This window comes from Vidua chalybeata, chromosome 1, assembly GCF_026979565.1.
Source record: "Vidua chalybeata isolate OUT-0048 chromosome 1, bVidCha1 merged haplotype, whole genome shotgun sequence".
Taxonomy (NCBI): domain Eukaryota; kingdom Metazoa; phylum Chordata; class Aves; order Passeriformes; family Viduidae; genus Vidua; species Vidua chalybeata.
This window is the reverse complement of record NC_071530.1, coordinates 16,558,556-16,574,459: the sequence shown is the minus strand read 5'-3', so window position 1 is coordinate 16,574,459 and position 15,904 is coordinate 16,558,556. Positions and strand designations below refer to the sequence as shown.

Below are 15,904 nucleotides of genomic sequence, written 5' to 3'. Positions count from 1 at the left end.
CATTAAAAAAACTTGGGTACAAATTACACATACATAAGACCACCCATTTTTTTAATCACATGGACACCTTAGACCCAAACAACTCATTGTAATAGACTTTAGTGAGAATACTCCAGGTAAAGATTACAACAATTGGAAGCATCTTGGATTTTTAAAAAAGTATATTTCAATACATAAGTCTGTATGCATGCTTTAAACAAATATAATTCAAGAATGAGCAAAGAGTCTAAACAAAAAGTAATATGACCAGCACTAACATTAAACTTCTCATCCAGGTTTTAATATGTTAGTCTAACGTAGTGTTAGTTACCATGCTGTACTGAAAAATGTAATGGCACAATGTGATCATGGTTCATTAAATATTATACCCTACTTCCCCATAATAATTAGGCTGGTCATAAAATTAACAATGCATAAGTAAATAAGTATAACCAGTTATAGACAGTTGCTTGTTTTACAAATTGCCATCAGGTAAGACATACTGTCCCCAGAGACTCAGAGATGGACATTCAATCATACCATTAAAACAGTATGGCCTGAAGAAATGGGCACAATTTTTTGAAAGTATATTAAGACAATTCTGTTAGCTTTTAGTTACCCCTTGTAAATAATCATGGTATGACTTGAATACAAGACCAAACTTTGAAAAGCAAAGGATTTTAATCGGCATAGTGCATGATTGATTCAACATAATTCCCAGGAAACAAGCCGGTTACTCGATTGCAAACTCCTTCATACCAGCCGTCATCATTCTTCTTTATCACATAAATGATTGCACCCTCCATAAACGACAGCTCATCATCTTTGTCCTTTGTATAGTCATATATAGCAACAACTGTGGAATAAACAGGGACACATTTAGCATTTTATTAATAGCAACAGTATTAAAAAACAATTGTACTACAGAAAATACTAAAAGATTAGTTTGCTATCGTGGGATTTTCAATAATAAATTCACACGCTTTTCCTGCTGAACACTAAGCCCAGAAAATGGAATTTCACTTTCCTTGCAACATTAGCTAGCACTAAGAAGTGGGTGTTGACTACATTGAACACTCAGTTCAACTGCTGACAGAGAAGTGCGTCTGTCCGATTGTGACACAGTAAAGTGGAGCTTATGGACACTTAAAAGCTGAGTTAGGAAATACCTGACTTGTGTGGTACCCATTTCTGAGCAGATTACCTCAAAAGCATGTGGATCCCTTTACATGAATCTCTAGATTAGAACACGGCTAAAAAGATTGTACAAGAATCATTCCACTGAGGCCCCTGCTGGCACATCAGTGTGCCCTTGCACACATCGCTGCTAAAGCCTTTGCACACAAATGAAACAGAGCTTTTATGTCATAAGGAGTTCTGGCATTACTTTTCAAGGAGCTGCACTGAGTGCAAGTTGGAAAGTTGCTGTAGAAGAGTGTAGAAGAAAAATCTGCTATTTTCAGTACCTGCTTGGTACTACCTTACTCGTACTAACCTCCTTACTAACCTTACTGTGTGCCATTAACAAAGCAGAGATTTTTCCAGGGAAAGAATGTTGCCACCACCACTACTGGAGTTAAAAACTACCACTGTGAATATACAGACTTCAGACATCACAGCCTTACCTTTTAAAAATTAATATGGATTTATGTGATTGATCAGCTTTTTGATTTCCAAAAATCCACTATTTTACACCTATATATATTCTCAGCTATCTGATGTCTTGATGCCTAGCAATAACTGCAATAACTAGCAATAACTGCATCAGTTATTTTCATCCCATGGGTATGTCCTGCATACAGTCCAGCTCAATTGAAGAGGAAACACAGAAGCTCTGCCACAAATATCACATGTACCTGCCCCCATTTTGTACTCACTGCAGCACCAGCCAGCTCATGAGAAAACTGGCAGCACTGCTGCTGACAAAATGGTCAGTGCTACAACACAGACAACTCCACAGGCGGGAAATCTGCTTGTCCATTATTTATGGGAAGAGATGTTTACTATGTGACTTCATACCTAAGCACAGTTCACAGTCTGCTGATCTGGAGTCACTGATAAATCTCCAAGGAGGCCTCAACACATTTTATAGTTCAAAGTCTAATAATCCACTCTAGTAATCCAGTTTTCTGAGATAAATATGGCTTGGAATTTCTGTCTATTTTGCAGCAGTCTATAGATGATTGCCCAGCAATCCTGAGGTAGGTACAGACAGTCCAGCTCATCTAAGATGAAAGCCATCCAATTTACACCTGCTTCTCGTGAAGAAACTTGTTTTTTCACCCATTCTGGAATGTCTGAAGGTATTTTATAATTTATCCAGAAGGATTACATCTTACCACATTAGGTGTAGACACAAACTAAGGAAAGCATGGTTTGAGTTCTGACTTAGGAGGGACAATGACTGTTTTCATCAGACCCACACTAAATCCTTCATTCCCTTCAGACACCATTAATCCCCTGATACTGCACTAACACAGCTGCAATGCTTCTCTTACCTTTCTCTATGTAGTTTTTAGGTGCCCAAGCAGGATCTCCATCTGCATAGGGATCGCTGTACTGCACAACAGCAGCCTCCTCATCCTCATAATCCACAGGTGGTGGGGGTGGAGGAGGAGGAGAGTCATCAAACATCGGCATCTCATCGGGAGGCGGCGGCGGGGGAGGAGTTGGGCTATCAGCAACTAGAAACATTTGGACATTATTGTTTTTTCTTAAGACAGTGTGGAGATGCAAACAAACCTGAGGCTGTACACTGTAAATAAAAGAGCTGGGGGGGACAACACACACAGCATGCACTATAATACCATGCACTGATTAGAAACAGAGGCTTTGTATTAACAACTACAACACACAACTATATTTGTTATTAGTGGTCCAATCTATGTGTAAATGCTACTAGAGTCAAAGCACATGCTGCGGGGCATAAGCTGAACATCAGCAGAGAGGAAAGCTTCCTGCTCCAATGTCCATGCGCTGCAGCGTTAGCTATGGAGGACTCCGAGAGGCACCCTCTGAGCCAGGCAGCAACAGGCCTCTGACTGGGCCAGCAGCTTGATTGGTTTTCAACAAATCCTTTGTAACAGTCACTTCAATTTACTTCTGAACACTGCTTCCTTGGATTCCTTCTCTCTCAGAGCTAGCATTAGGGAACAAAAAGATCTGGTGTGGATCATAAATACTAGTCTCTTCCCTTTTTTAAGATTTAATCAGGTAAGAGGAAGCCAAGTAATCCCTCTGCAGAAGAAAAGCTTTGTACAGATCCTTATCTTGCAGACTAGCTTGTGTGTGTGCACACATTCAGGAGTCAATTAATAAGTGGAAAACTACGACAGGCAGCTGCTGCTCTTAGAGAAAAAGTGCTCAAGGAATTAAATGTATAATCCAAAATGTCAAATCCCTGCCCTGAGATTCTCCAATCAGCACGGTTACAATTTGCTTTGGGAAAGGGAAAAAGAGAAAGGCATTATGGTACAAATCACTCTTAAAATCAGTTCATTAAATTAGTTTCCAGTAATGTTGACAGCAGCTGGCTGTGAAATAGAGAGATGGCATGCTCAATTGCAGGACATGAAGTCACTTTGTCCTATTCCTAGCAAGATGTGGTCCACTACACATGGACTGAAGTTACTGAAAGGAAGCTACTGTTACTGACATCAGTTTGGTTACATAGCAACACAGAATCATTTTCAAGAGATCTGTGATTCTGCACACTGAAAACAGGCTGAAAACCACTGCTCTAGGCAGGGTTTGATGGAACAAGGCATCAGGCCCCAGAATGTACAGCTCCAGCACACAAATTTTGAAAAGAAAGCCAAGCAACAGAGAAAGAACAACACTGCACTGAATGAAGTTTGAACTGCTGATAGTTACACTGGCACTGGAGATCAGAAATAGGGTTTTTGTTCGCTTGAACACTTTTTAGTACTGGTCACTACTCTAGTGGTGACTTTGCTCTTCAGCCCCATGCCCCTGATGAGGGACTTGAGCACAGCTCCCATGTCCTGTCTGGGTCAGACTGGCTGCACTGGGACAGGTCTGGCACCTGCTGCCAGGGGCAAAAGGGGGCAGGAGCTGCTGGGGCAGGGGCTGCCTCAGCCCAGGCATCCAGCCCACTCCCTTCCCTTGAAGAGCCAGTTCTTCACCTGCAAGACCAGCTTCTCTTCAACTTGACCAGCTGAGCTGAACACCCCACAGCTCTCTCCATCAATAAACCTGGCTGCCACTGTATTAGTGATTCCTCTCCACACAGAAGCCCGTTTATGTCACTTGGAGACAGACTAACAAAGTCTTTGCTGGAGTGAATGCTACGTCCTGCCCGTTACTGAATAGCACTCACAGACAGGCTTCATTAATCCACCACAGACACATGACAACACCGTTTATGAATGGACTGGTTTTGTGCTGCAGTTTAGCACAGCTACCATAAATGTATTTCTCCCCTTAGTTTCTGCCTGCAGCCAGGGAAAAAAAACCAGAGTTGAAACAACAATCATCTGAGATCTTGAGAAATCCTTACCTTAGAAATTTTTTTTAAAAATTTTAAAATGGAAAAAAAAAAAGAAGTTATATTTATTCAACAATGAAGCTGCATATTTAAAAAGAAGGAAAGAGAGCAGCAAATGCAAGTGTAAAAGCACCAAGACATACTCTGAGATGCAGTGCAGGAACTGCAAGCTTTATGGGAAACATTTAAAACAATTCAACTTTGTATTTAAAGAAAGGGAGAGAATGGAACAGAAAATTAGACAAGTGCCACTCCATTGAAGTATCCCCTTGCTTCTTGGACTTTAACCTAGACTTTTCCTGGTTCTAAACTGAGCCACACTCTAGGACAGCATCACTTCTCCTAGGGGAGGGAAATAAAGCATGCAAAAAGCCACTCTAAATGAGAAACAGTAAAGGGATGAGTATTTATATAGCTCCAAACTGAGATCTTCTCTTTGTATGCATTCCCATCCTTGCTCTTTAAATGGGGACCAGCAGACTCCTTGTGAAAGGACTTGGTGGGAGAGTACAGTAACTTAATCAGCTGTCCCTGAGCACCAGACACACTGGAAAACCTCTCTGGAGGAGATGCTCACAGTTTGGACACAGGAAAAAAAGAAGCAGCATTGCATAGTTCCTAAGCCCTCTATGTCCTTGTCCTCTGAAAGAAGCCCACAAGCAGAGGATGTTGCTTTCCAAACCTGCAGATCTCTATGATAAGGAAAAGACAAGTCTACCCTCATCTCCCTAACACCAGAGACTGCTTGAGAAAACAAGGCCGATGAAAGTCTAGCACACAATGCCAAAACTCAACAACAGCCTCTACAGCCGGTTTTGCTGAGCGTATGCACAGGCTGCCACACGCACCCCTGCCTCTGGAATGAGGCAGCAGCAGCAGCTCCAAGCCATACTCATTATATAACTTTCCAACCCAAGGGACTATTAAAAGAAATAAAATAAAAAGCAATTCCTATGAACCGATTTCAAGCTTCAGCTGTTTTGCTGCAGTCTCATCCACAAGTCAGTTTGCATTCTGCTGTTGCACGCACAAGTCAGTCTGTCCCTTTCACCTCCGCTCTCCCAAGGGCCGTGCTATCTCCGGGAGGACAATACTCAGAACAATTCAGAAGCAGGTGTCAATTTTTTCAAGTTTATCTGCAAGTGAAAACATTCTGTAACCTTCATCTTTAGCAGGTTTACCTCTACACTTAGTATTTTGGAAAGGTTTTCAACACAATTTTGTGGCACACTATTCTACATCAACATGATTCTTACTGTTTAGCTAGCACAGCACCGAAATACATTCTTTTTGAAAGAGAACCAGAGAGATGTCTCTGATCTCACGGGGAATACTCAGAACATGACTACTTAAAGCTCTAATAGGAAACAGAACAGCAGCACTACTCAGACCTGAGGTCCCTAAATGGATGCTGCAGCTATATAGCCAACTGTGTAGTAATAGCCCCTGAGATCCTAGCAAATCTCAAAATTATTCCCAAACACTTTAAAAACATTTTTCATTTACTTCATACTCTTATCTACATCGCACTTAGTCTGTTGTTTACAGAACTGCAACAAACTCCAACTGAAAAGAGTATCTCCAGATCAGGAACATGACTTTACATCTACACTAGCACTTGAGACAGTAACACTCACCTGAAAGGAATCAAGCAGTAATGGTAAAAGTAGAGTCACCAGTATAAACACAGCACAGGTAGAGAGCACCTCTCACAAACCTAACAAGCAGAGCTATGCTGCAAGAATCTCAGCAGAGAAATAGGAGAACAAAAAGAAATGGAGAATGAAGAGGAGAGATGCCTTACAAGCTCCTTTGTAATGCATTAGATCTTAAGACTGCATGTTTTCAACTGACTGTACAGTTTGCTGAAAAATGCTACAGTATTGGAATGAATGGTTACACATTACACGTTCTGACAGTCTACATAAGCCTTTCTAATAAAAACTAATCAATTATCCCGAGTGAAAAAGGCAGGGTGATTCAACATGAAATTAGTATTTTCAATTAAAATACAATTTTATATTCATACCAAACATATGCCACATTTCACACTGTACTTCTGTAATAAATTTGCAGTTTAGAACTTAAGCGGGTCAGTAATAATCATGCACGTGTTATGAAATATTGAAGAGTGTGCCCTTCAGCTCCAATAGCATATTGACACTAGAATGCAAGATGGTATTAGCTTCTGGAAAAGGAAACAAAATAGAGTCTGACTTGCCAGCCATGCATGCTAGAAGAGAGTAGGCTCTACCCTTTAACAGCTCAGCTTGTCCAAACTTACTGTTTTCCTGCACCCTGGCCACGAAGCCTGTGAGAGGTATCTGTGGAGTCAACTGAGGCATAGGGGGAGGGGGCGGAGCAATAGAAACTGGTAGCAACACACACACCATATCGGGAAAGTCAAATGGACAAAGGAAAAAAAAAAAAAAGGGAACAAACAAAAGCAGCCGTCAGTAACGAGGACCACAAAAAGTATGTACAGAACAACAAGAACACACACACACAAGAACCTTCTTCAAGCTTGTGTTTCCAACAAGGCTGAATTCGTGGTTAGCCAATGGAGGATCAAAAGCAAAGCATGCCCGTGTTCAGCCAGGTAACAGCCGAGCGCAGGCTGCGTGTCTGGAAGCTCACAGGGTGCGTGTGAAGGTTCCTGCTCTGTCACACATTTTGTGTGCTTCACCTGGGGAGCACATAAAATTGAGCTTTTGTCTTGCTGCTAAATAAGGATTACTCAATTTAGCAGTTATCTTTCCAAAGTGAGCTACTAGAAGTAGAGGTGATGTTTCGCAGGATTCTGGACTCCCTCTCTAAAATCAAAGTGGAGCACTGCATCAAGTGCAGCAAAGCAGCACTGACACAGAGCAAAGACAACATTTGCAAGGGGCACAATGTTCCAGCATCTATACTTTACATTCACACAGAGAGCACCTCCCACCACTGTGCTCTGCTGGGACAGGGACAGTTAGCTAGTATACTGCATTTTTGTTTTTCTCAAAAAAAGGGACCTTGTTGCTTGCTGGTAGAGAAAAATAGATGGGTCTAGAGCAGAGTGGAGCTTTACTAAGCTTTCTGTGGTAAGAGGGTACCCAGCAACCTAAAAGGCTGGCAAAGGCTTCAACAGCTCCAAGTGGCTACAGGAGCGTGCAGAGCTCCTCAGGAAGCCCTTGCAAGCTCATCTTCTGTGAAGTATGTGCCTGTCTGGTGAGTAATGAGACATGTGCCCACACTGTGCTCAGAGACACTGGGCTGACAGCCCCGATGTTCAACTCTTCTCTGCACAGGTAGAGAAGAGGAATGGGAGCAGTAGGGCAAGCCACTCAAACTATCAGCTCTGGCAGGATATCTCCTCCTTAAGTGAAGGGAATGAAAAGCTTAAAACAAAGCCCCACCCAAAAACTCAACAAAACATCAACTCATTTGTTTATACAGTGTCCCTTCTCAGTGGAATTTCTCTTGCACTGGAGCAGCGAAATTCCTGTGAAGGTGGGAATTCAGCAGGGTAATAATTCAGTTGGAACCAAATTTGAAAGAGGTTCTGTTCTTCCAAGTAAAGCAACAGTTTTAAATAAAGCTTTAACTAAGATTAATGTTTGATGAATTAACATGAAGCATTTAGTTCATTACAAAACCAATAACCAAATAAACTGTATGGGATAAATGATCAATAAAAGCGGGAGAACAAACAGTCTCACAAAATTGAAGTAAACATCTAAGAAAAACCAGAGCGTTTGTTAGCATGAAAAGTAAAATCTTAAGGAAACATGGGACCTGGGTTTAATGTCAAGACAGTAGCACTAAAAAAATAATCACCAGTTACAGAAACAGAGGAAAACAGTTTCAAGTAGCAAAACACACCCATCAAAATACTGTTTAAAAAATGGTGACCATCAGTATTTTGAAAACACCAGAGAGGCTAGATTAAGAAACAGCACCTGCATTTGAGCAAAAAATTGCTTTGGACAAATGTAAACATTCAGAAACAGTGGTGTGCACAGCATTTAAGACAACTGAACTATTCCCAGAAGTAAAATCCTGTTTATTTAATGGAACACAATTGTTCAAGCAGGAGGGAGTTTCTGTTGTTATGGTGAATTAATTTGGAGGAATAAGAATGTGGAGGAAAGTGAAATGCTAGTATGGGTGAGCAAGAGTAGGAGGAAAATCAGGTTTGGGAAAAAAAGAAGAGATAGATACTGCATCTGCATATAAAAATGCTTTCTGACAAATGTAATACTTCTAAACTCTTCTCTTTTAAACTCTCAGAATACTCTTCACTTCAGTGTCTCAAGTATTTTAAAAGCATTCTTTTCTTAAGAGTAAGTACACAACAGCAAACACTGGTCTAAAGAGATCTTGAACCCAAACATCAATGTTTCTTTTCAAAAGAAATATTCCTCTGAAATTTAAAGACTTGGTATTCTGAACACTACCAAGAAAAAAACCTACAATTACCATTCCCCAATGTATACTTGATCAAAATTTATGGAAATGGTAAGGAAGAAGTTTCCTGATAGAGCTTCCTACCAGCAGCCATGATCCTTATTTTGCAGATCTTTCTGCAATGAACCTTGTTTGCCCTTCTGGGGTAGGAAGGCAGGAGGCTGCTGACTAAGACCTGCTCACTTGCCCATGGCATCCATCCCTTCCCTCATTTATCTCCTTCTGTACTCCTACTAGTGTGAAAGCACAGAGAAGTTGTCTGCTAAAAGAGAGAGACTGAGCTATTTAACAGTCAAGCTTAAAGATAAGAACAAAGGAGAAACTTGGAATCAGGAAAGGATTTAAGACAGACAGAGACAGGGAGGAACTGTGTGACAGGAACATGAGCATTGTGCTCAGATAATATTCTTTTGCCACTATCCAAATAGTGGTGGGGTGGGGGGGGGGTGTATTACAATCACATCATTAGGTCTCCCACAAAAAAAGTGGGTTTAGTTTATGTTCTCCAAGCACACCTGAAATGCCAAGTATAATGTGCCAGTAATTAGACAGGCAATCCTAATAATTTCTTGTCATGAGTAACAGCAAACAAGTCAGGGGGAAAAACAGTATAATTGCATATAGTGCAATCACTGTGCAATTCCAATATGGTTTTTCTTCTTTGTTTTTCCTTCTCTTTCAGGAAAGAAAGTAGTAATCTCACTGATATTTTTCATAAATGAATTAAAATGCCATGCATGCTTTTACAATCATTTTGCTCAAAACAGTTTGTGATTTCAGAGCTCAGCAGCTTACTTGAATTTTGAGAATAAAGAGGCCCGCCATTAACATGAGGTTGAGCAGAGAATGGAGCAGTCACAGAAGGATTCCGTCTGTATCCACCAGAAGATGCTGAAGAAGTGGTAGAGTTGTGTCGTGAGATTTGCCTGGTCATTGTGCCATACTGGGAACCAGGAGCTGAACCAGGAGCAGCTGAAAAGCATTAGCCAGAGGAACCAAGGAAAAGACTTAAGCAGAGCATCACTTTGGATAGAATGCAGAAAACAGAAAAAGTCCAGAATATGGAAAATACTTGATTACAGTTCTCCAATAATTTAAGATCAGTAACAGGCAAATAACAGAAAAAACATCCCCATTACAATAAATAATTAGAAAAAACACACAGAACATAAACCAACAGTTATATAAAGGGCATTGAGAAATGCTGAGAGTACTTTGAGAGACTGGATTGGACTGGAAAATTGAATCCAACTCTTCCAACTCTTAAGTGTATCTCAATTATACTACATGCAATAATACCCTTTATTAAAAAGCACACCAAAAAAAATTCCACATTCTGCTCAAAACAAATTATTTCAATTGCAAAGCTGAACATGCCTCCAATCTAATGTAAAACAACACTCTAATAAAACAGTGAAACAAATGTCATGAGCTTCAGACACCTGGCACATTTATCAATCATATTTGCTGGTTGTGCTTTTATATTGATGGAATTTGTACTAACAAATCAGAATCACCAATTCCAGCTGACAAAGATGTCATTCATTCTTCATGACAAACACCCATATTTACCTTCCACCAACTGGCTGCACAAACTTCAAGGTTAACAAAACAGTTTAAGTTATTTCAGATTAACCTCTGACAGACCGAAAATCACACCTTGCGAACTAATGCATCTCACATATTGTAGTCACATGAATTAATGCAATTCTTAAATGCAAAAACTAGTTTGCAATAAAATGTTTTGTGCTTTTATATACATGTATCATATAATTATATAAGACACAAACAGCAAGCAGACAGAAGTTTGCAGTCCTGTAATGCTATCGAAAGTCACTTTGACTTAACATTTCAGTAAGGGAGAGTGCAAAGGGTTATGTGGGTCAGAGCCTCCAAAGCTAGTTTCATAATTCAATCAATTATTCTTGTCATCAGCCTGTGACAGGAAAGGGTGGGGTATTTTTTCCTATTTTGAAAAGTACTACTTTTAGATCCCACCCTAACTGCCGTATGTAATGCTTGAAGCAATTTCTCAAGAACTGCTAGCTCATATCCTCAAGTCTTCCAGTTTGACACCTGCCTGCAGCATTATGGAATCAAAGCCAAGCTACTGTGACAGACACTTGTGCTTTCCAGTCACTTTATGCCCACAGAATAGTACACACACATCACTCTACACATAAACTACCATTTCTAAGCTAGAGTGCAACTGTTGTGACTTAGCTTCTGCTGCAGGAGTTACACAGCCTAATACCAATATTCTAGCAGATTCTGAGATCTTATAGATCAAATTAATTGGATCTTAGCTTAATTGGGAGCAAATTTCAAGCAACTAGCAGCCTTTTTTTCCATACCTAGTGCATTTAGCTTCAGAGGCTTTAACCACAGGAAATTAGTGGAGATTAGATTTGTTGAAAAAAAAACCCAAAAAAATCCCAGAACTGATTTTTGTAATAAAATCATGTAGGTCCCACTACAGAAGAAAAAACACCCTCACTGAGTTCATTAGGAAGAGGTGATTATTGATTATGCAGCATGTCTGCAATCACTTCAGCATTGAGAAGTCTCACCTATCAGACTGCCCATCGGGAGAGGTGGAGGCAGTGGTGGTGCTGGCGGGGCTCCAGGAGGAACAGAAATGTGTGCTAATAAAATAGTTTATATTCCTAATTAGGCCATATTATTAAAAGTTTAAAAAAAGAAAGTACAGGCACTTGATAGGCTTCCCAAACAAATATGAAAATTCAACTTCAGTTAACTAATACAATTTCAGACCCTGATCCTATCCAGGGTTCTGTACACACCAATCTGTATTCTCATTGACTTTTATGGGATGCCAGATGATAATAAGATTTCATACCTATTTATACCACTGCAGAACCAGAAAAGGTCCTGGAAAAGGAAAGCCTACATGTATATAAGGAAGTGAAGACTTGTCATCCAAGAAAGAGAGAAATCTCAGCAATAGCAAAATTACATTACACCAAAACGCCACTATTTTCTTATGTCTTATGGGCTTGCAAAACACAAAGTAAGTGACTGGGCTGGTTTATTGCTAAGATAATAATAGTACAGAAGGACCCTACTCAATCTCAGCATTCATCATTCTTAAACACAAGGGAGTGTGCCTCCAACACTGAGAGATCCCTCATGTTTCTTTCCCCACAGATGGCAAAGTTAGCAGAGTATTTCAGAAGCCAATATTTCCCATTAAATATATACATAGTTGCTGCTGCTCTCAGAGCATCCAGAAATGCCAAATTGTAGACACATTTAAAATTACAGTGAAGCTTTAAAAGGATACATTTGTCTTTTACTCCCCTTGTACACCCTTGATTGTCTCGTAAAAACATGGACCAGCAAAGGTATTTTAACCATCTGTTATTCAGTAACTGACTGTCCTGCAACTACTTTTGGTAAAGAATTAAAACTTTAGACATCGCTCAGCACTCATAAGTGATTTCCTGAGTAGGACTGTACTTCAGGACAGTTTCTACCCCATCATGTTTAGTCAGAGTCCCTCTGCAAACACAAGAAGCAGCAAGCAGCCTGAAGTCAGCAGGGGAGGAGTCCCACATACCTGGCCCGATGGTTGGCGGTGAAGGCGTAGGCACGGCAATGGGAATGCCAATACTGCTGCTTCCACTGTTCTCTCGACTGCCACTCCCTCCACTACTGCCACTACAGAAGAAAAGCACAAGTATTAGCACAGCATCTGCTACAAAAGCATATCAACAGTCACACTTCTTGTGTGAGCTCTTCTAGCCTAACTCAATTACAGACTGTTGAAAAACTCCCCATTAAATGCCTCTGTCTTTACCTACAATTGCATACAGATAATCAAGTCTGGATGCATTACATTCCTAATAAATGGAATTAGCTAAGCTGATAAACATCACTATGAATAAAACGTGCAATTAAATGCTTCAAGAAATAAAAAGGTAATCAACCAGGCAAGTTCTAGGCAATGGAATAACAACTGCAGGAGTAGTTCAGGGGCCTTGTAATAAGTGAAAGTAGTATGCTGGGGTTGGAAGACTTCATGGCTAAACTCTAAATAATTACTTAGGATTAATTATGCTGTCAGCTGAAGGAATATTTCCTCTACTCAGAGCAGAAGTTTAGATTGCTAAGTTTTCAACTGAGAATGGACATGATAAACCACCTGGGGTAGGGTGTGGGGTATGGTGTGCTTAATTTTCTGTGTATCTAACACTCCCCACTACCCATGCACACACCTTTTATATGCAAGTTTGTTTCTAAGATGGTCTGAAAGCTAACACTACAGCCAGCTCAAAATTTGTCTAACTAATGTTATGTGATATGCAAATCAGAGGCCAGCAATGCAAAACATAGTAAACTATTGGATAACATTTCTAGACATGCCTTCAGAAACTATAACATTTACTTTCTTAGAGGGAAAAAGATTCAAAATTCAGGTGGAATCTATCCTTATTCTTATCTAAGAGCACTCCTTAGTTTAACTCTTGAATTTATATGCATTAAATTGATAATGTAAAGGAAACTAAGCATATAAGATATTTTGAAGCCAAAACTTCATTTTAGTTCATCCATGTTAATTAAGAGTAGTCAGTGAAGTTCTAGTTTATTTACCACTCCTGGATAGCTATAAAGGCATCAAGAGTCAAGTGCAAATCATTCAAATATATCTCTTTCGAAAATAACATTACAAAAAAAGAAAATCGGTGATCTGAAATGGAAGCCAAGATAATTCCTTCAAAATTAGTGTTCTGTCTGCTGAAGACCTTGATCTTGTCACCATGGTTGCAGCTGAATTTCTAACTGCAGCCTACATAAAAGAAGATCTTGTGAGGTAAGAGTAAGGAGCATTCACAGTAGCCAGCTAAACAGACTAACGAGATCCTCATGCAGCGACATTTAGAAGTTATTTAAGTCTGACAGTGTTTCTTACCACCAACTGTGCCTAAAACACTCTCTCAGTCCCTGTTAGTGACCTATCATGTTTAACTGCCTACTGGGAGTTTTTAAAATAAGAAAAATATTAAGAAAGAAGCTCTCTAAAATGCAAGCAAACCTTTTAACTACACTGAATTCTTTAATCTGTTTTTTCCCTGCAATCTGAAGCCTGTGATAAAAATCGAATTGAAAAAATTGAACTCACTCAGGAGACTCAGAGAAACATTTAGCCTTGCAATTCAAGAAGAAAATAACAAGTTTTAAAAAGCTACAGTCAGAATATTGAATATGAATGCACTTCTTCGTGTTAGGAAAGTCAGCAAAAAAAAGCTCTGTTGATGCAGTAGTAGAATAACTCACCTTTTTGCCTTTCAACAAAAAACCGAGAGGTACAAAGCTTCAAGGATTTTTTGCGACTTAAGTATGCACTGGCTTGCCAGGCAGGAGAGAGTTACTGTGGGAAAAGAGCCTACCTGTGTGTTCGTGGTCTCTGGTTCAAGGAAGCTGTCCTGCCCGGACTGTGTTGACTGCCCAGCCTGGCAGGGCTGGTCATGTAATCATTCGGGACTGTTGGCGGTTTGACTGGCTCCAGGGTTTTGTAAGGAGTATTTCGTCTGGTCAAGGAAAAAAAGATTTGAAGACAGAACAATAAAGAAACAGAAGATTAAAAGGATAAATAAGTGAAGTTGTAAATCCATTTGTTTTCTAAGTTTTTCATGAAAGATCACTGCAGTGACCCACACTGCAGTATATTAAAATTCCAATGGGGAGGGTAGACAGGTCACAGTCAACAGCCCGAGGTACTCTTACACAGACAGATCCATACAAGTTGGCCCACAGCACATAAATTGGTCAAAAAAGCCTAAACTAAATTAACCACCCAAAATACATTATTTGAGCAAACCTAACATACAATAGCTACATCTGCATAACACTCTGGGTTACCTGTCAGCACATGACAAATATACGTTGTACCAATCTCTTCTTCCCTCCCCCACTTCCCTTCCCTTCCCATCAGAATCCTTTCCAAAAGTATTCTTGGCTAAAGGTATTCATCTCATTAAGACATCAGCAAGGCTGAATCAAGATTCACAGAACAAGTGACATTTGCAATCACCAGTGCTTCTCTTAGGAACTACTGCTTCACACAGTAATCAAGCAACCTCATCTCACATAAGCAGATCTGAAAGCGCCTCATAGATGAGCTTCATTGTCTCCATTTTGTGGCCCAAGAAAGCGAAGCCCAGAGAACTCCAACTGAGCAGGCTGCATCAAGTCAGAAATATAACACGATCTTTCGAGATGTATTTACCAGACCCATTACTGCCACAAGAACAGCGCATTTATTGCACTGAATCGCAGAGCTCTTCAGTTCTCAGCAGTAACTGACAGATCCACTGCAAAACACAGAATTTGGCAATGCACCAGAGCAAAGCAAAAACAAAAATACTGAACTACTGGCATTTAATAATTTGTTCAACTACTGGCTATAACTGAGTTGCTAAGTTATACAGCTTCCTGGTATTTTAAAAAACTTACTGACTTTCTCTCTACAGTATGAAAAGCAACAGTACTAAACTTATTTTTCAAGGTTATTTCAGTTGGAAGAACATTAACAGTCTTCCCTGTTTTTTTTTTATGTGGTAGTCTTTAGATCTCTATTGCTTACAACCAGAATACAAAATTTCTTCTTTTTTCAACAACTGATCTCTTTTGGCAGATCTATAGGTGGTGACACCCTGCATATTAAAATCATCTAGAGTTCTTCACAGACAAGCTAATTTACAAACATCACAGTATCTGGAAACAGTTGCAGTATATCCGCTTTTTCTTTAAGAGGTTTTAATAATACATTGTTATAGATGGAAGACAAAGACTTATTATAGATGTAAGATTGCTCAGAGCTCCCCACCTCACTGTCCCCCAATGTTTCAGGGTGAAGCTGGGAGCCCTTGCCACCAGGGAGAGCTACAGGGAGCCCAGAGCCTTGCTTTGCTCCAGAACCCTCAAGGAATGATTTCAACTAGTCCCACC

At 40.0% G+C, this 15,904-nt stretch overlaps 1 protein-coding gene across 11 annotated transcripts in view; it reads right to left on the bottom strand.

Annotated features, from left to right (window-relative positions):
* Positions 1–143: 143 nt before the first annotated feature.
* Positions 144–15,904, bottom strand: part of ABI1 (abl interactor 1) — a 77,219-nt gene continuing 61,458 nt past the window's right edge. For 2 of the 11 annotated variants that reach the window (XM_053960980.1, XM_053960898.1), the window contains 7 exons: positions 14,344–14,484; positions 12,513–12,613; positions 11,503–11,577; positions 9,728–9,904; positions 6,771–6,857; positions 2,478–2,663; positions 144–835 (listed from right to left, as the gene is read on the bottom strand). In XM_053960980.1, the coding sequence (XP_053816955.1) occupies positions 660–835; positions 2,478–2,663; positions 6,771–6,857; positions 9,728–9,904; positions 11,503–11,577; positions 12,513–12,613; positions 14,344–14,484 (943 nt within the window). In that variant the 3' untranslated portion in view covers positions 144–659. The remainder of the gene's footprint in view (positions 836–2,477; positions 2,664–6,770; positions 6,858–9,727; positions 9,905–11,502; positions 11,578–12,512; positions 12,614–14,343; positions 14,485–15,904) is intronic. The other 9 variants (XM_053960906.1, XM_053960924.1, XM_053960991.1 and 6 more) reach the window with 6 other exon arrangements.